General features: G+C 40.5%; 1 protein-coding gene across 1 annotated transcript in view; it reads left to right on the top strand.

Annotated features, from left to right (window-relative positions):
• The window catches only part of eif2b3 (eukaryotic translation initiation factor 2B, subunit 3 gamma), a 34,609-nt gene extending 23,027 nt beyond the window's left edge, over positions 1 to 11,582 (top strand). The window contains exons 7-12 of the mRNA XM_003438151.4: positions 2,257 to 2,393; positions 2,860 to 3,050; positions 3,727 to 3,789; positions 3,973 to 4,121; positions 7,490 to 7,593; positions 11,391 to 11,582. Of these exons, the coding sequence (XP_003438199.1) occupies positions 2,257 to 2,393; positions 2,860 to 3,050; positions 3,727 to 3,789; positions 3,973 to 4,121; positions 7,490 to 7,593; positions 11,391 to 11,443 (697 nt within the window). The 3' untranslated portion in view covers positions 11,444 to 11,582. The remainder of the gene's footprint in view (positions 1 to 2,256; positions 2,394 to 2,859; positions 3,051 to 3,726; positions 3,790 to 3,972; positions 4,122 to 7,489; positions 7,594 to 11,390) is intronic.
• Positions 11,583 to 20,967: the final 9,385 nt, after the last annotated feature.

Here is a 20,967-nt window from a genome sequence, read left to right as displayed (position 1 = left end):
TTGCTGTGAATTTCTTTGACAAAACCTTATACAAATACCTATTTTCACACAGGTAGTGGGAACTAGCACTTTGCAAATGCTGTTTTTAGGACTTCAGTCTTCCATTTATTCCTTTTATAATTAGCAAATTGATGAAAGTTGTTTTGACAATTTTTAAACAATATTCTTTTCAGCAATATTGATTATTTGTCATGATTATTCATTCATTTTAGTGGCAGTAATTTTCTAAATTTAACACTGCTTTCACTTGTGATGCAACATGTTCCATCTTTATGTGAAAATAAGACTACTTTTCTTTACCTAAATTGAGTGCATCTTTTAGAAGGAACATAAAAATACAAATATAAAGAGCACAAAATTACATCAGAGGGGACTGATTTCACTGAATTTACATTGTGCTATGGTCTTGTTAAGTAAAACATCTTTACAGACAAATAAGGTGTTTATTCACCTGATATAAGTGTGTCTACTAGAAGGAAAAAGTAAAGTTACACTTCATTTATCGTACCTGCATGATGGACATGAGGATGAACTTAAGGTTAAATACTCGACAGCTGTGACCTCTGTGGAAAAAAAAAAAAAAAAAAAAATTGTGTAAGGGAATGACATCGTTTCTCCATTAATTTTAACTTTAAGTTTAACGGAAACTTATCTTTGGTCAATAGAAGTGTGATTGCAGTTGTGATTTAAGCACATCTTTGTGGAGGAATACATAGACGCACTGCACAGCCTGAGTTTTGTGGACGATTTGCGTTAGCAACAAAGCATTGTTTTTCTTGGCCTTCATGCCTTAATTATCCTGCAGTTTGTGGTGCATTTTCAGGCATGTGAATAAGTGGCTTATGTTGCTTTGAGGCGCAGACACACCTCTCCAGCACTGTTTGCATCTGATTTCTTCTCGGTTAATATCACTAAATCCAGAGTATCTCCAAACAGCAGATGATAGTCCACTTTGAGCAGAAACTCTTCACCGTCTGCTGTGCCACACATTTGATTTTTGTTGTGTGTCTGTCTTTTAACACACCTGAGTACATCCAGGAAACCTCTAGTTGTGTGGTGCAGGGAACAGCTGCGATTGTCACATTGTCAAGCTCTGATATAGGGAGCGCTTGATTTGCTTTTGCTTTGTGTCCTATTGGCGGAGCATTTACTTTAAATAGTGCTTGATTGTGTCCGTTTAATTCTGGGAAGCAAATATCAAATAAAATCGATATTAAAATTTGTTGGCAACTTCTCAAAACTGGGTGGTGATGAGGCCTTCCAGATGTGTATTTTGTAACTTGCACATTATTTCATGAAGCAGTGGGTACCACGCTGAAAGCCGAATTGTGGAAATCATTTATTACCCATTGTTAAAGTTCAACAACTATAAATGGAGTGCATCCACACCGGGCTACTTTTATTCCACTCAATAAATCCAAAGCCAAGCCAACAAACACAAATCCCCTTTACTAATCCTGTGAATATTTTTGGTTAAAGCGCTTGAAAGTAGCAATTTGCCATAGAGATGCAGATGTAAATCTTACATCATTGCATCACCAACGCACCCTCTACCGCCACCATATATCATCTCTCTTGTTAGATGACTCATTTCTTTCTTCAGCTCTTTTCTTGGACTCTTTTCACGGCTCCTCTTTGCCTCTCTTCCTTTCTCCTCAATGTTCTTTCTCTGTCTCTTGCTCAAGGAGAGAAATGGACAGAGTAACTGTTGTTTTTCTCCTGTCATTCAGATGGAAATTCTAATCTCCCTTTAAAAGAAAGTAAGAGAGGGCAAGTGGAGGGGGGTGTGGTGTGGTAGAGAGGAACACTGAGCACGGCGCAGTGCAGAGAGGAGGAAAAAGAAATTAAGATGAGGATATTGCCTCCTGATTTACACAGAAAGAGAGAAACTTGGAAGAAAGGTCACTGTTAGCTCTTTTTATTTATTTTATTTATTTATTTCTTGCTGGAACATCATCAGTCTTTAGTCAGTGCCTCCTTTCCTGATTTTGATCAACGTCTTTATAGGGACAATGACTCCTTTATACATCATTCAATTATTTATTACATGCTGTTATTGAGTGTTACACAATTACTGCTCATAACTACTCTGGTGATATTCATAAAATACAACCATTTTATTCCAGTATAGTCTATGTCTTTTCATTTTTACCGAGATATTGTAAGATGTTAAGATTGCATAGCGTGAACTAGTGTTTCCTACCTGATCCAGTTGCTAAATGACTAAATTAATTATGTGTTTCTTTTGTATTCGAGGTCTATCTCATCGATCCGTGGAGAGCTGGTGCCATATTTGGTGCGTAAACAGTTCTCCAAAACTGTTAACAGCCAGAAACTGAAAGACGACATAGACGATCAGACCCAGGAAAAAAACGACGGGCCTGCAAACCACGGTTATTGTTTGCACTCACATAACATATCTTCATGCATCAGAATCAGAGGAGGGAACAGCATTTAACAACCCAAGCATGAATATTCTTCTTTGTCTTTTGGCTGGTCCCTTTAGCAGCACCACAGCAGATCATCTACCTCCATCTCACCCTGTCGCCAGCATCCTCCTCTGTTACAACACTCTGCATGTCCTCCTTCATTTATCCTTGTATTTTCTCTGTGGTCTTCATCTTGTCCTCCTGCCTGGAGGCTAAATAATTGATATCCTTTGTTCAGAACATCTACTATCCCTCCTCTGCAGATGTCCAAACCTCAGCCTTGCCCAAAGACTGCAACCTTTTTAAAATTCTTCTTCATCTTGCTTATAAACATTCATCATAAAGAACTTCTAGGTTAGGGCATCTCTGCCTAAGGTATCAGCTTCTAACCCTCTTCTCTTCCTGCATCTCTTCCTCTTTTGGTGTCCAGAGCTCCTCATCTCATCTCGGGACGAGCCTCTCCTCCAGCTGGCGCAGGAGCGCTCCTGCTGGAATGACCACCGCGGTGACATGAGTGAGGCCTACCATGGAGGAAAGCTGCGCTGCTATGTTCACATTATGGACCAGGGTCTGTGCTGCCGGGTTAATACTCTAGCTGCTTATATAGAGGTGAACCGACTGGTGAGTCAAACATTAGACTGTTTGTTTGTTTGTTTGTTTGTTTGTTTGTTTGTTTGTTTGTTTGTTTGTTTTGTATATGGCATGACTACAGTAGCCTAATTGTGGTTAAATGCTTATGTGTACATGTTGTTCACAGAAAGTTGATTCCGTTCATCTGGACGTAGCAACATCAGTGGGAGAAAGGCGAGAAACCAGACTGAAGAAGTCACTTGGATGAGTGATAAAATGCATCTCCCACTGAAACTGCTACATCCAAATGAGTCAACTTTCTCGGATTTCCTTTCTTGGATGACATCACGCTGCTGTCAGTGAAATGTCATCTTGAAACTTCAGATTTAGTATTTCCAGTCACCAATTTGATGATAAATTTACTCAGGTCAGACATTTAGTAAGAGCTGGTCCTTTTATCAAAGACTTTTTTGCAGTTGGACCGTGGGAACTACCCCCTGATGGCCATTATTAGGAATGCACTGTTAAGTTGACTTTACTTGTGAAGGAACATTTATGCCTCTCAGCTATTCTAAAAACTACAAAACTTACGGTCAACCTGTTTGGCTTTTTTTAAAAACGTAAACATGCAGATGCTCCATCCATCTTCTGGGTACAGTCTCTTTTGAAACCCACCACTACTTGCTTAATCACTCTTTCACTCCCCCCCCCGTTTTCTCTCTGCTAGGCCCCAAAGCTGTTTGAAGAACCATCAGTCCATCCATCTGCTGACATTTCTGAGAGATGTCAGGTGAGTATAGCCTACAAGCCATACTTGTATTTCAGTTATCTAGCATTTCCCTCTTGTTTTGAACTTTTTCAGATTGTCTTCATTTCATCAGAGCCTTTTATTGTTGTCTAAAGGCACTTTACCATATGTGGACTAAAATTGTGTATGCATGTATCTCCGTCGCTGTTTGTGGTGGGCCTTCAGATGGGATCAGATAGTATCATCGGAGCTCTGTGCCACATTGCAGACAAGACTTCCATAAAAAGGTCTACTATTGGAAACAACACCACTGTAAAAGAGAAGGTCAAAGTCACCAACTCCATCATCATGCATGGCGTTACCATCGAGGAGGGGTGAGAACACACACAGTTGTACACAGACATGCACACACTTGCTGAGGTTGTGTACTTTGAAATGGTTTCTTGAACGCATTAATTTAACCTAAAAAAAAAAAAAAGAAAGAAAAGAAAGGGAATTTCACCTTGAAGGCATGTTTATAGATTAAAGTTTTAATTATCTGGCTTGTTTTTTTTAAGTGTGAAGTTGCTACTTGCATGTGGTGGGTGACAAGCAGCAGTTAGCAAGCACACGATTCTAAACAGAAGCATGAAAAAACACTTTTATCCTCCTGTTCAGCTGTTTATATTATTTATTTGACTTGAAGTGAAGGAACATTTATGCCTCTCAGCTATTCTGAAAAACCACTAAACTTGTCATCAACCTGTTTGGCTTTTTTAGAATTTATAAAAGCATAGATGTGGCTCCCTCTTCATTCGCTGCATACCTTTTCATTGAAGTGTGTGTGTGTGTGTGTGTGTGTGTCTGGTGATAGGAGGTGTAACAGGTTTTTTGTTTTCTGCGTTCTGTGGGATCGCTGAGTTAACAATGCAACTATTGGTGTGCAACCAGCCAGAGACCAGTTCCAAACAAACACAGAGCCAGTGAAGTGAAACGCACAACATCCATGCATTTCATTTAAGCGCCTAATTTACTTGGCTATACCCAGTTTCCCACTGGTAGTAGAATTTTTGGAATACCACAGGAGTTCAGATGGTGCGTTCTCTAATAGCCCCCCTCTATTTAATAAAATCATGTGTTTGGTTTAGCCTTTAAGGATCAGTTGTCCCTCCAGTTTGCCATCTTTTATTTAAAGAAAGGTTTCAGCACAGGGGTCTAATCAGGCTCACCAGGAGGTAAACATTGTAGTTACTTTACACATGCACGTCTGTGCTTACATGTAACATTGTGTTGCAAATTGTGTAGTTTTTTTTTTTTTTAATGATGTTATTCTTCCACTTCGTATCATTTTTAACAGCAAAACAAAAACCCACCATACAGCCAATGTGCTGCAAATTGCATCATTTCAACTTGAGATTTAGGAACTCCAACTTGGTTAAAGAAACACAGAAGCTCAATGGAGAGCATGTCAGATGTTGTAGTTGTGATTTGAGTCCAGTCTGAGTAAGGATGCAGCAAGATTTCCATCCAGTCCAGTTTCAGCTGTAGTCAAGAGTTAAGGTGGAAAGAACTGACTGCTTTGCACAGAGAGCAACAGTGACTACTGTAGAATTAGCATGTAGATTGATCTGTTTGGTGTCTTAGGACAGGAATATCGATTTAAAGGGACTCATCTTGGCTTCAGCTCTGGATTTTAATGCTCTCATTCACAGGCTCCTATTTCTTTTATCTCAATTCTTCCTCCTCCCTCTTTTCTTTACATCAAGGCCTCAACGCCATCTCCCTCTCTTTCTGTCTCTCGCCATCTCTTCTTAAGCCTTTCAGGGACCCCAGCCAGTTAGCATGGGGACCCTCATCATGCCCATGTAGGTGCACGCACAAAGGCGTGAAAGAATGAGAGAGACAGGAGAAGGGAAGAAAGAAGCGAGGGGAAAGCAGGCTAGCACGCAAGAAAGAAATTGCAATTCTTTCTTTTCTTTCTTTGAGGACATAAGAAGGAAGGAGAAAGAAGGAAAGAAAGAGCCAGTATGAGGGGATTAGCAGACCCCAGCCATGTCGCAGAAACCCCTCGCGTTTCTGGTTTCTTTGTTTGGTGCTGACCAGAGCTTGTTGACAAAGCGCTGCATGTTTGGGAAGGGGGATAGTTGGGGTCAACTTTATAGGGGAGGGTTGGCACAGGAGGTGGGGGGTTGACATGCGTGTGTGTGTGTGTGTGTGTTTGTGTATGAGGGTAATAGAGAGGGAGGATGGTGGGGGGGGTCATGGCAAGGAGGAGCCCTGGTGTTAGTAATTAGTGGTGTTTCAGCTTCGAAGCTTCTTTGGTGGTCTCTCTGTCGCCCTCTCTCTCTAATGTTACAAAACTCTGAATCTTGTAATCTCCCATCACCAACTACCACCACCACCACCTTCTAGGTAGTAACTTAAACACACACACAGACGCACACACTCTTTTCTGTCTCCCTCCAAGCCTAACCACCTGAATAGAATGGGCCAATACAAACCTGTCTGTGTGTGAGGTGCACAGGGCCAAGTGTGTGTGCGTCACTGCCTGGGCAAGACCTACATGTGTTCTCCGCTGGGCTTCTCGAGCTTCTGAAACACACGCGCGTTTCTTACCCCACACACACATTCGCACATACACGCCCTTCATGGTTAGTCGACACAGGACACACAGGACTGTCTGTGTTTCTCTCCAAGAATTTTATGGTGATGGTTTGGCTGAATGTAAGCATGCACAGTGGGTTGGCACTGCCAGCTCAGGTGGGACTCCAGAACGGGGCCAACAGCGTACACACACATATATGCGCACACAGCGTGGGCGCCTTTCGTAACTTAATAGAGATGCTAATGTTGTGTCATTAAGTTCGTTTGATTGGATAGTTTGGATAGTTTTGAGTTTTCGGAGCAGGTGTGAGGTGGGGAAAACAGTCCGAATGTCTGTGTAACCTCCGGTGTGGCCCTCAGTCCATGACGGTGCAAGTAAAGAAGCTTAGCGCCCAGCTGGAAAGCTGCGCCTTTCCTGTGAAGCTCCCAGTGCTGCATGAATGTTCTTTGCTGTGTGTACCTGCCTGTGCGTATTTACATAAGGGCCCAGAGAGCAAACAACTGAGCTGAAAAATAATGTTTTAGCACTAATGATCTACTGATTCATCCCTTATTCAGGTAATACAAGATTTATGAGTCTTTTAAGAGGATTTTCTTGAACTGTATGTTTAGGAAGGGAAATTTGTGCATTTTTTAATATTTTGAGGATAGTGTGGAATAATATTTAAGGTCCCAGTATATGTGCCGCATTGGTCGCTTTGCGTGCTGCCGATAACGTCATCGCGCAGCCACATCCGTTTATGCTCATCGCCACAGTGTGGGTAGCTGCTGCAGTTTTCTTTTGAACAATAGGTGCGATCACTCTAAAAACACCTTCCCATCAGCACTGATATTGGAGAGAAGAAGTCAAAACCAGAGGCAAAGAAATTTTCTACAAAGTCTTATATTTTCAAATTGTTGCAACATCTGTGGTTCTCTGAACATCTGTACTGATATACCATTAAAACGGCAGTAAAAACCGACATGCTGACGAATGGCATTGTCGTACGATGCCATTCACCAGGTACTGCACGGCAGGTATATGTATACCTGTTAGCTCTCAATGCATAGAGCCACCAGCCATCACTGTGGGAACATAGTGCCGAGCACACATACAGATTTATTGATATAAAACCAAATTCATGCAGTTTGTGTGTGTGTGTGTGTGTGTTATTTTCAGGTGTAATATCCAAGGCAGCGTGATCTGCAGTAATGCTGTTATTGGCAGAGGAGCAGACCTCAAATACTGTTTGGTGGGAAATGGACAACACATCGAACCAGAAGGTAAAAGGCACCGACATAAATACACACATATAAAGAAATGGCCTATCAGTGTTTATCGCCTGATTTCATTTTATCCTGTTCATTCTTCTCAGCACACCAACATCATGCCGTTCGATTTTAGTCATATGAAACAGTCTACCTCGGCAGGTAGTTTGTCTGGTTGTAATGGGTTTGTGAACATTATAATTTCTGGTTTTATAAGCACTTATATGGCTTTATTTATTTATTTTTTTGACCAGTTGGCAAAGCAGTCTCACCACAAGGTGAGTTTAATAGCTGCTCTGGTGCCCACACTGTAGTCAACTCCTGTTTCCTCTGTCAGTACTCGCATTTCGGTTTGTACATTTGGACTTTTAATTCTTTTAAATGGCACAGTTAAACAGGAGCATGTTTTCAATCCCCAAACTAAATGGACACTATGGGATAAATGATGGCCTCAGTAAAACAAATATCCTGAGCAATGGGCAGTAAAATCCTAGCATGGACAAAAAAAGCAGAGACATCTTGCACTCTTAACATTTTCCAGCACAAAAAATAGCTCTGACAGGCTGCAACGTCCAGGTTTTGTTGATGCGCTTATTTGTACTTCTCCCTGGCTGACTCGGATAAGGTGTTAATGTATGTGTGTGGTATCTGTTTATAAGTGCCAAGTGTTAGAGCCAACTAGGAACGTTTCTTCATTCTCAAGTCTGATTTGTCAGAGATTTTTTTTTTTTTTAAATTTCCTTAATCCTCTTGTCCCAAAAGCTAGCTGTGCGTGTGTGTATGTATGTGTGTGTCACATTGATGGAGAGGTTAGAGAGCAGGGCCAGAACAGGACCACCCGGAATTCAACAGCCTCCAGCCACATCCACACACACTCGCATTCACACACACACACACACATACACATATAGAGAAAGAGAGGGCGAGCTCAGCTACCAGACTGAGCAGCCTAATTGAGTGAACAACAGGGTGTTCCAAGAAACAACAGTGTGAATTTGAGCTAAACTTGTCTAAAACTGTTGGAAACAGCTGAAGCCTTTTGGAGCATCCAGTGAGCGATTGCTGCAGGAAGTCTGATCTTGCTTCAGCTGTTTTGTTTTGTTTTTTTCCCCTTTTTGCTGTTAGACAGTTCCTGACATTATTATACTAAACACTGGAAACTTGGACCTGTGTTTGCATGTGCTATAAAGCCAAAACAACAGCAAAGATCCAGCCTTTCACCATAAATTGTCTCCTTTTATTTTAACACGTCCAGTGTATACAGCAAACTGAAGTCAGATTCATCAGACAACCCAAAGCCAGTCGTCTTCCTTAGAAGATTTTACAGTTTAAGAAAAAAACAAAAAAGTACCAGATACAGCAGAGAGATTTGAATCTTATTCGGTGACTGAAGTTGCGACATGCCATAAAGGTCCTGGGTTCACTGAGATGTTTGTTATTCCAATAATTTGGCACATAAACTTACCTTCATATTTTGGCATGCATGTGCTGGATTTCAAAATCAATTAGCAGGCAAGGAAATAAAAACAGACTTAACTCGGAAGAGTGTCACACAGGTTTTTAATATATGTTCGATTAATCTGCCGTAACCTACCTACTTCAAAAGATTTAACACAACAATTCTGGAGATTCAGTTTAACAGTGGCTGGCAGAATCACTCAGGCAGCCTGGCTGTGTATGAAGAACGGGTCAGATCAGATTATTCTGTGTAATGCTTTGCAGTAAAGATAAGCCTTCTTTCCCTCCTGCGTTACATTGTTACTGCAGGAGAGCACAAGATTACCTCTCACCACCAAATTAGCTGGCTGACAGTGGGCTGCTAAAGACATTACACACCCACTCTGCTGCTGAAGCTGTTAGCAGCTAAGGACCACCCTGACAGTTAGCCACGCACACACACGTGCACGCACGCACACATACAATACACACGTCTACGTCCATCAGGTGTTGATATTTTAAAGATACATACCTCTCCTGTAGGTGTTCTGACACTCAGATATGCATTCGCTATTGCAGGTGTCATACATACACTGCCTTTTATTTACACATGCCAACGATGCAAGATCACGCACTGGTCTTAGATGCTTTGAATGTGTGCTTTTATTCAGTGAGTTACAAAACAATTCAGTGTTTTCTTTAAGAAAGCTCTCTTTCTTTCTGTTTATATGTGTAGCACATTTTATGATGTAGGCATAGAATAAGTGGGCTTCAAAACACTGACAAAAAAGGCAAAGATTATCTATGACCGAATGCAAACAGCAGCTTTTGATAAGAATGCGTTGCTATAAGAAGGGTGGAAAAGGAAATAGTCACAGTAATAATTATTCCAAAACACAAGTGTTTTTTTTAACTCCACGTGTTGGCTCCTTTTATATGTGTCACAGGCCCAGCAGTAGAAATATGTAACATGTAATGTTACATATGGTCCTAATACATCTACAAACTCTATTAGTTAGTGACAAATTATCTGGCCCAGTGTGAGTAACCTTTCCTCCCTTTCTGCCCAGTCACTCCCTCTTGTTCCCGCTCCTGCTGTCCCATGCTCCATTTGTTCTCCCCTCTTCACAGCTGAGGATAAGCTCATTCTGAGCAACAGATTCCTTCACACTAAAACCTGTCTGTGTGGATGGAACATAACTCTCTGCCACCGTTTGCTTTGGATCAGTACCGATGCTCGGGGATGAAGGGAAAGAGCGATGCGGGGAGGAGTCGGGGCTGACTTTCCTCATGTTAAACTAGCTTTGAGTAGAGAATGATTTAAGAAAGAAAAAGAGCCAATTAAGTCCTTATTGGACGTGTATTCAATTTGTTAGCTACTAGAAATATTATGCAGAAATAAAAAATACTTTCTATTGCACTAAATATTTTGTTGATTTTTTTTCTACTTCAGTTAATGAAGGTTACACTAAATCGACAAAGGTGTTAGGCCACACCTCTTAATCTTTTAATTTAGGTGTTTTCAGTAAAATTGTTACAGGTATATAAGTTCAAGCACCTAGCCATGCAGTCTGCCTTCAAAACATTTGTGAAAGAGTGGGTTGTTCTGAAAAGCTCTCTGGATTCGAACATGGTACTTCAATGAGACACCACTGCTGCAAAAAGTCAATTCATAAAATTAATTCCCATCAGCTGTAAGTGTTATTATCGCAACAGCAACCCGAGGAGCGTAGATTGTAGAAATCACCAACTCTCTGCTGACTGACTCTAGATTTCAAGCCTCGTCCAGCATTAACATCAGCACAAAAACTGTGCTCCAGGATCTTCGTGGTATAATGTTTATAAACAAATGATGAAAATCTCATGAAGAAGTGCATGAGAAATCCAAGGTATAAATGTAGCTGCCAAATGACAAATTTTATTATTAGAAATCTTTGCATTCTTAGTAAAAAAAAAATCTAATATTTGTTTGGCGCCTGCAGCCAGTGATATGTTTTGTCAGCACTGCTGTGTCCGTGATGTGGAAGGAAAGGGGTTCACATTACAGGCAGTCGTTTTCAAACGATGAACACATTATGGGTATTGTTGAAGCCCAGCAACAACCATCTATAGTCATTCAGCATTTGAAATATTTTTTTTTAATGTGCTTAGTGCACCAGTTGGCAATAAAGTGCAAGTCCATATTGCATGGCGGCAATATTCAAGAAGAGATCGCTGAAGCTGACACTTGTGGATTGCACATTTTTGAATTTGTTCAAAGGGTTTTGGGGAGGATTATTGTGGCATTTTTTCCCGTTTTTATTTTTTCAACTGTGAAGATCACAAGATAAGTTTGCAACTGATATAATCTCTTTTCTCATATCTCTTTTCTGCAGCTGAACGGACTAACGAGATCATCGTTGGAACAGACCAGCTCATGGAGATCTAGTTTTCACCTCATTAACCAATCCGAGTGCAGCAAAACACGGCCCTAATTCCCCCAGCGGATAGGCCAATCAGAAGCCTAGACTTTGACCTCGATTGGCTTTTTTGTACACAGTGTCCAAATAAACTCAAGTCAACTTGAACCTGTGGATGTGTTTTTTATTTTATTTTATTTTTTTTACTGTTTTTAAGAAATCCTCTTTTTCTTTCATTTTACAGACTTTTTCTGTGGCAGTACCGAGTCAATCTTAGCAATCATGTCACCACACTAGTTATTATCAGATCATTACTGTCTCTTAATAGCAGCAGTCAATTACTCAATTTAGCCTGTTCCAGAGGGAGGAGCGCGCACTCATGCACGTTCGAATGTTCACGGGTGTTTACACATGCACACTGTGCAGCTGTGAAGACCAGGGAAGGGAGAGAAAAGGCAGTGGGAGGGGAGACCACAATGGCGTGGGGGTTAAGTTTATTTGTACACAAAAATGGTGTATGTGTAGGCCCCGGACCACCCAACTTGATCCTGTATCAGTTAACACCGACACCCCACCCTCACACGCACACGCATTCACGAACGCAGCAGAGGAGGAAGCCGACTTGCGCCCGATGCTTTTCTTTCTTCTCCTCTTTCCATTACTGCTCCTTTTGCTGTCACGAGATTTATTGCATTCCATCACTCGACTTTTTTCTTAAATTACAGGTTTGAGGGTTTCTTAGTCACAAAGGAAGAAGATGAGGACAGGGATGTCTGCAGGGATGCTTTTTTGTGTACATGTGCATGCGCGAGATTTACTGTCCCCCCGTTTCTTATTGTGTCTGTGGCCTTGCATGAGACATCTAGACTGTCTCTTGTGGCCTGATTATGTGATGTTCCCGTGTGTGTAGGAGAGAGATTATCGTGGTGCGGGGTTTTTTCCCTCCTCTCTGATGTCCTTTAGATAGCTTTGTTAGTCTATATCAGCTATACAGTCATGTGTTTCAAATAAATACTCACTAAAAATGACAGTTCTCTGACTTTATACTTTACAAGAGTTTAAATACAATTTACTGCCATAACAGTTTAACAATGCCAGATATGGAGTAAAGTATGAATCATGCAGTTAAAAGTTAAAACTATAGATTTCATTCATTATTTGAGTTTCTTAAAGCAGTAATAGTTGACCACAAAGTTTTACCCTTAAAGGGTTGCTTCACTGATTAATAAACTCAGTCTGTGGTTTGTGTAATGTGTCGAAAATAACCTTGATCGTTTTGACGCAAAGTGGCCAAATCCAGCTGATTAGAAAACTAAATCATGGATCTTAAATTTGTAGAAAAACTCTTTATTTTTTGTAAGCTTAATTAGCAGCGACTTACTTGTCCTAATTAGTTTGAGAAGGATTGTAATCTCTCCCCATAGCAGTTTGTGTCAGGATTTGTAGAAAACCGGACGGCCATCTTTAAATAGTAAGTTTAGAATATGCATGTAAATGTAAAATTACACTATCATGAGTTCAGTTTTAAGCTGGGGGGGTGTGATACGAATAAAGGAGTTACATTTATTTATAAGTGTGTGCGTCAGGCTGAAAAAATGAGCTTTTTCAGACACTTATGTGGCTGTTCGGGATGCACCACAGAAATGTCTTCTCACTGTATTTACTGCAGAAAGTACACAGACTGAATTACTTTGCAGCTTCTTGCTTTTTCTACCTCATTTTATCTTTATTCCAATTTCTGTGTGAAACTTTTGCTAAAAGTTTTACTAATCATTTTTATGCTTATTTAAACGTTAAATCTACTTTTCATTCTCAATGTGAAATTGTCTCATTTTTGATGTTAGTAAGTATTGCAATCACAGCAGTCACGACAAGCCAGTGGTTTCTGCAAAGGGCTCTTACTTTGGAACTTTTCCTCATATGTCGAGGGTGACTAAGTGCGGTGTTGAAAGACTGCATTTGCTAGCTTAAAAAATATAAAAACAACAGTTAAGATTCACTTTGTCTGTGTTCTTTGTCTTGGCCGTGTTTGCGCTTTTGGTAAATTTCCACTCTGACCTCTCCTCGACCACATGATGAGATCTGGCGGCCGGGTGTGTTTGGGTAAAGGTTTGTATATTTACGCAAATACCTCGGAGTCCCCTCAGTAAAGCACCACCATGGCTGAACCCGTCTTCCGGCACATACAGTAGATTTGTTTGCTTGTGTGTGTGTGACCATTATTAATCTTCTGTTACAGCAACTGATAACCCTATGAACGACTGCAAATGCACATGTGCACACATGCATCCACAGGTTTGCAAGTTATGAAGACTTGATCGTGTGTTTTATCATAAAACCAGTCATCTGTGATACAGAACCAGTTCATAGATGATCATTGGTTGTCCACAAGATTTGTCTTAACGGTTGTGAAATTTAGACAAACTTTTAATTTTTTCCCCATGACTCTGTGGTGAGTGTTTACACCTGGTTGTTGAGTGTGAAGTGTGTATTGTTTTGTGATGGTGTGCTTGAATTATAAAGACATAAAAGTTGACGGAGGTCTGGAGTTCAGCAGACTGGTTCTCATCAGAGGTTTTTTTTTTTTCCTTTTGTTAAGAGTCTGGGAAGTGGCTCAGTGTTGGTTGGGGAAGATTCAAATGGTTGTCAACGTTTAATGCTTTTTGTTAAGATAAATGCATTATATGACACCTCTGGGCATGTTATACTGATGCTATCTCATGCGACACATGACTCCATCCCAGAGATTCATATAATAAAAGACAGCTGGTTAGCCGATTTGTAGTTTAAAAGGGGAAGTTCATGTAAATCTGAAAGAGTGGGGTCTCATTTACCCTCCAGGGACTGTGAACTTTTAGTTTTTATAACGCCACACCCTGGCCACCGCCTGAATAAAACTGAAATAAATCAACCTCCTTTGTTTTACACAAAGTCATGAAAAAATATATATATAATACTTTTAATACTTGCTACATGTTTCCAGAAATTAGTGTTCCAGAGACTCTTGATAGTCCGTAAATGACTGATTTGCTTTTGTTGGAGCGATACTGTCTACTGAAGATGCTGTGGGGAAAACTATCCAAAGTAAAGTCTGGATCATCCAGAGTAAAGCTGATAGATTTGGTAAAGAAATAGTTCACTTTTCTAAATTTTGACTTATGAGTTAAGACGAGTACTAAGAATCACTATGTTAGAAGCAGAAAGGAAAGTTTCTTGGGAGTTTCTCCATTTTTTTTTTAAATTTAGAACAAATAGGGTTCAGAGTGGCTCAGTGATGGGTCAGTCATCATGAACTCAAGTTTTATTGGAGAAGTGTGAAATAAAGAGCCACAGTACAAGATGGGTGGGTCAGATGGACAGTGGAGGCAAATGTGTGGTGCACGGACAAACAGATGCACAGAGGTGGGGCGGAGTCTGTGCTCTGGGTGGTGGTGGGGGTGTCTGAGACGATGGGTGGCTTCGTGGCTTGAGGGCTGATTGTGGATGAGCAAGAGACAGACACACACAGAGAGAGAGCAAGCAGGCCACCCAAGTGGCAGTCAGTCAGAAACCTGCGTGTGTTTGCTGCTGACCCCTACACATTAGCACAACACTTCCTCAATTTGTCTTCTGTGTTCTCTGGCCACAAATGAATTTCCTCCCTCCCTCTTTTTTTTTTTTTCCACACACTATACCTTTTAAGATGCTACCACCACACCAAAAACACACACACAGACACACACACCAGCATTTGAATACATGTGCACACAAACACCCCTTTTACAAGTATTACATACAACAGTTGCTTATGCTGCTCGGCCAACAAAGAGTGTGTGTGGCGACACAGATTCAGTGTGTGGGGTAACAACCCCTGTGACATTCCTCGGACACACCTACACTAAGCCAGATATCGCTGTCTGTCACATTGTAACCCCCCAACCTCCCACACACACCCTCGCCCTCTCCAGCAAATTAACTAAACTTTGATTGGGCGCTCGGCTGGGATCACATCTTTCTCAGCAACATCAAAGGAAGAAGTCTTCAGATACCCCGTTCTTTCTGATCTCATTCCGCTGTGTGTTTAACTGGAACAGCCCAAAGTTTGTTTCTCAGACGTTCAGTGATATTTTCATTTGATTCTGTCCAGCTTTAAGCCAAGCTGCTTGTTATTGGCTTTAATAGTGAGAAAGTCTCAGCAATTTCAGCCTCAGTTTTCTACTGAAGGAAAAAAAATGTGTCTCGTGAAGAAGAGCCCAATGTTTCAAAATCTTTAAGGTGGAGCTTTTCTGATGAGCTTCAACACTTTTAAATCAAACTAGTGTGGCACTATTTTTTTGGAAAAGCCATACCATTTCAGCTATGCTTGCTCTCACTCCCATACATATGCATGTTCGCACTTTCTTGTAAAGGCTACAGGTCTAAGTTTCCATTGCCACCTGCTTGCTGCATCTGACAATACCTCTGTTACAACCACACGAACAAAGACTTAAAGAAAAGTGTGTTTCACTGTCTCTCTCTGGGTTTTGTGTGTTTTCCCCCCAGAAACGCAACCATTCATTTCGATGACAAAGGGGTATAGGAGTGCATTATCATAATTAATCTTGTGTGAGACTGTGGGTGGCAGCTTTGACTCTGCTCTGAGACTGACGGAGATGCTCAATAAAGAAAGTGTCTCTCAGCACCCGGGCAAATTTTGAGCCTTTTCACTGATATCTGGGAAGTAAACGTTTGTGTGTGTTATCAAGCTGGAAAAACTTACAGGGTCTTCCCACCAATGTGACTTTGTGAACTTTACATGAATCGCGTGCAATTTAGTTTATAACCGAAACAATACAAACATTTTCAGAATTTTAAAACTGATCCGGAGTTTTTGTTTATCTTTCTAAAATATTTGCTTTGGTCATCTGTGAATATAATCTGTGCATTTAAATGGGGCTTGACTTTAAACGTGCTTGCGACTGTTCTGTTTTATTTTTTTCACAGATTTTTTTTTTGTTTATTCTTGTTATGTCTGAGTCTTTTTCTCTTTTAGATCTGGATGGGATGCTCTGATGCTTCATGTTTCAGTATACTGAATATTAAGACGCATGACAAAATATTGAAAAATATCAAAATTGTGTGATGAAGGGGTAGAAAATTATTATGATCTTATCGCCCTTATTACTGACTAGTCTTACAGAGTTTTGATTGTTTGTTAATTTATTTTATTTTTATGTATAAAATACTTTAGTGCCTTTAGGTAATACCAGGAAAGGGTGGGAAATTTGTTTAAATTACATTACTTTCTCTAATTCGCATGTTAATTATTAACTGGACATAAAAGGACAATAATAATAATAATAATAATAATAATAATAATAATAATATGATATGCAGCTCAACACAGAGAACTTTTAAATTTATTATTAAATTTAAAGTTTTTTTTTTTTTCAAAAGTGAATCCAGAAATGTTTAGAAAATTTTTGACATGTTGTGCATGCTCCAAATCCAATCAGTTATTTTGCCCCCCCCCCCCCCCCCAGTTTCCCACAACCCTCAGAAAGCACTGCAGTTCAGCACTTTTCTGAGCAACATAACTCTCCGTTCCTTTCTTGAAGTATTATATATAAACCGTTTTTTGTAATAGCTCGTTTTGCTGGCTATACGTACAAAGCGTCTGCTGGGTTTAAGTGTGTCTTCCACGTGAAGACCCTCTTTGCTTTTATTCATTCTTTATGGGAGAAAAGGCGGCATGAGCCGTCTCAGAGTCTGTCTTAAAAGATAAACACCGTGGGCCTGAACACCCAGTGTCTCTGCTGTTGTGAGACGGCTGACTGCCAGAGCGGTTCTGTAGCGCTGCCTATAGCACATACAGAACCCCGGACGGACAGCCAGCCATGCATGGATGAACGGCTCGATGGATGGAGTCTCTGGGGAGAGATGAAATGGAGGAATGGAGATAGGGGGGGGTAGGAGAGAGCAGGACTGGGGAGGCTGAATGCGAGCTGAAGGGGGAAAAAAATCTGATTCTGATAAGTGGAGATAAAGGCAGGGAAGACAGAACAGGAGAGATGATAAAGAAAGAGGAAGTTGGGAGAGGCACCATGTGGGACAAAGGACATGGAAAGGTGAAAGAAGGAGAGAGGGCTTGGGTGGTTTGTGTTTAGAAGCCAGGGAGGTGTGATGGCAGATATCTGCACAGTGCATGGTCATCTCAGATGGTTTATTTATCCAAGGCCTCCAGACCAGGCCTCGGACCTCCCTGAGTTTGTTAGGCTTGAAGGGGCCCCCTACCACACAACCCAATTCCTCACATTCCACATTAGCTCCCATTTCCAGCTGCCTGTTTCCCTCTACCACTCAGCCCGACCCAACCCAGTCCAGGCAAGCCGTGCCCAGTTCCACGAAGGGGAAAAACAGGCCTTCGAGTGCCACTCCTGAACATGAGCAGGTTATAGGAGCAGATGGACGCCTCTGACTGAAGATCAAGATGAAGAAGTGTTCACAATATGCAGCTATGTTAGTGAACATCTGCAGAGTGGCAGGGGTGGTTAATGAGAACTGAAGACAGTACCCTGTGAGCCTACATTTCACCTCCATAGATAGGATGACACACTGAGTGATGGTGAATTTGTGCTGTTTTATTCTAAAAGATGATGAAGATGATGACAATGGTTTTTCTAAGCAGTTTGACAGATTTTTCAAATTCAGGAAACCTTTAGTAATATTTACTGTCCTTATCTGAGTTACTCAACAATTAACCAGTGCTGTTGGTCAAAAATAATAGCACATATTTACTCAATATAAAACCACGTTTTTGTTTTGTTTTTTTTTGCAATATTTCATATTAATTGGCTTATGCTGGAGACTGGCTGCTGTGAAAAAGAATGATAATAATATAAACATGCTTTGTTTACTCAGCATGTTCTATGTGATTTGTCACATTATGTTTTTTTCTTACTGCAATTATTAGTGATTTTATGATGCTATCCTATTAACCACTTACAACAGTGTTGTCAAACATGAGGCCCAGGAGTCAGAACTGGCCTGGCAGACTTCCAGCCAGGACTCTGGACAGCTTTGGAAAATGTAAAGGAGGACATTCATTTAGGATTTTTAAAAGCATTTTCACAGCTTTGGCTACAGATAAATACCCACCCCATGGCCATTCATACTACACCTAATTAAATACATAAGAAATAATCAATGAAATAATAGAAATGTTCCTGTTTTTTCACCATCTACTACAAAAATTTCATTTTTTATACAGTGGCTACATAGTATGTTTTTTTTTTTTAAGAAAAAAAGGGCATTTTATAATTACAGGACAGTCTGGGCAATGAGCTACCCGACATATTTATTTCTTACAATTTAAGCTCAAAGAGTCGTGCTGACAGATTTCTTTCATTTACTACAGCAGCATTTCTTTATCATATAGATTAAGAGACATACTTCTTTTTCTTGATTGGGATTAAATGTTCTGCACACTGACAGAAACATAAGATCGAAGTCAGCTTGTAGGTGGCCCACAGTGTAAAATGAGTTTGACATCGCTCATTTAAAATATTTGTTTCTTTTTTTGTTTTTGTTTTTAGTAATTCATATCAGTGATGTTATAAGCCTTACTTATGCAATGCAATAAAATATTTATACAAACATATTCAGTGCTGTTTGTAAAACTATCTTACTGAGTTGTATTAAACTTGATAGCCACATGGCACGCATGTAAAAAAATAACAGTATTAATTCTATTGTACTAGTGCGTGGCTCTATTCACTTTATTTAAAACTGAGATGGGGTCTTGGTACAGGGAGTTCTTTCAATGGCTCTTGTAGTTTATTTGTTTTTTAGGCATTCACAACTATACTAAGTTGCCCTAACTTAGTTATCTTGAGTAAGCTTTACTCAACGAGTTTGCATATTTTTTTAAAGTTCTGGCAACTAATTAGACTTTACAGTGAAGACATTCATACCAAATATTTCAAATGTATTTTATTTTATTACTCCACCTAAACATAAAAAGAAATTGAAAAAAATCTGAATAATTTGGAAAATTCATAACCCGTCTAATATTGTTTTATCATTCATTATATGCGCACAGTTAATAGGTTTTGGTCAACCAGAACCTGTACATCAGACTTTATTGTAGACCGATATCATCCCTGGTACCTCATTTTTGCATCAGTGTCTTCTTTCTTATTCTAACTCTGGAATCTGACTCCTCATATGACTTTTCATTATTAATAGTAGTAAAAAATGAAAATTGTGAAATAAAGATCATTTTTCAGTCCCTGTCTTATGCTCTTCATGGTGTGCAAGAGCCCCTTTAATAGAATATCGCTATAAGGCTGCCCATGTCTCTCTATCTCTTATTCTTGTCTAGATATCATGCAAACAGTGAAAACTGACATAACAACTTAGCAGCAAAGTGATAAACCAAATGAGCTCATAGCACCATCACAGACATGTTCAAACAGCTTAACTTTAGCTTCAGATAGTTTTACAGTCACCTCAACGGGCCTCAAATTAGTAACAGCCACCTGACAAATGTTCTGCACAGCAGCACAGGTCAGTGTTTAGGTGGAGAACGACTTTGTAATCCAGGAAAGTGTTTGTTCTTCACCCCCATACAGTCATGAGTGGGGCCAGTGAAGGCTTACATTAGCAAACCACCAAGACACCCTTTACTTACTTTATGAGAGAGAAAACAATCTTTCTTTCTTTGTTTCTTTCAGACATTATTCTTAGGTGAGCTGCTTTCTGAACTCATGAAACCATGCATGGCGAGACATGGAAACTCTCCAAAAGTCTCTCCAGAGAGATAAGGCTTTCGCCGAGAAACCAGGCGGCACCAAGGCGTTAATGAAAGAGATGCACGTGTCCAATAATTCCCCCATCTTTTAAAAGGCTTGACTACAGGACTGAAGGGTGATATTTTCTAGGATGTGAGAAACCCCACCAACCTACTTTTAGAAGCTTTTGGCCATAAGAGGTGAGGTTACAGCTGTTTAGTGCTAAGAACCTACAGGATCACACGCTTCTTTCCACAGCTGCCTGAAACAAACTGCACTCACAGCAAAGGCTGGGAAGCTAGAAATGTCTAACAAATGTGGAGGCTCCAAAACATAAGATGCCCTGGAGTGATATGAAAAGTGTTGAAAGATCTCTAATTCCCCCCATACAAAAGAAGAATCACATGTTTACAATCCTTTATAAAAACACGTTTCTTCTCCCCCCTCCTTCTTCCTTTCACTGATTGGCTCGTGTTGATGAAACAGAAAATCTGAAAATTGTGTGTGCGTGCATGCCTGTCGCTGTTATATCAATAGATGGCATGTGCGATTGCCTCTACAAACTGGAGGCCAGGCCACTGGGAATAATGCTCACTAAGCAAGTGAGTGGGGCAGGGAGCGAGCTGTGTGCGTAAATGTGTGCGCGCACGCACGCACGCGCGTGTGTGTGTGTTTGCATGCGCGGCCGTGCACAGTTTATTGAAAGAGTTCCTCTCTCCCTTCCCCTCCTCCCCACCGTCCTCCTCCCCTCCCTCCAGCCCAGGCAGCAGCAGCCTGGGTGGTCCCCCTCTCTCTCCACTTTG

Source organism: Oreochromis niloticus, linkage group LG18 (assembly GCF_001858045.2).
Source record: "Oreochromis niloticus isolate F11D_XX linkage group LG18, O_niloticus_UMD_NMBU, whole genome shotgun sequence".
NCBI classification, from domain to species: domain Eukaryota; kingdom Metazoa; phylum Chordata; class Actinopteri; order Cichliformes; family Cichlidae; genus Oreochromis; species Oreochromis niloticus.
This window is presented reverse-complemented; position numbering and strand designations above follow the sequence as displayed.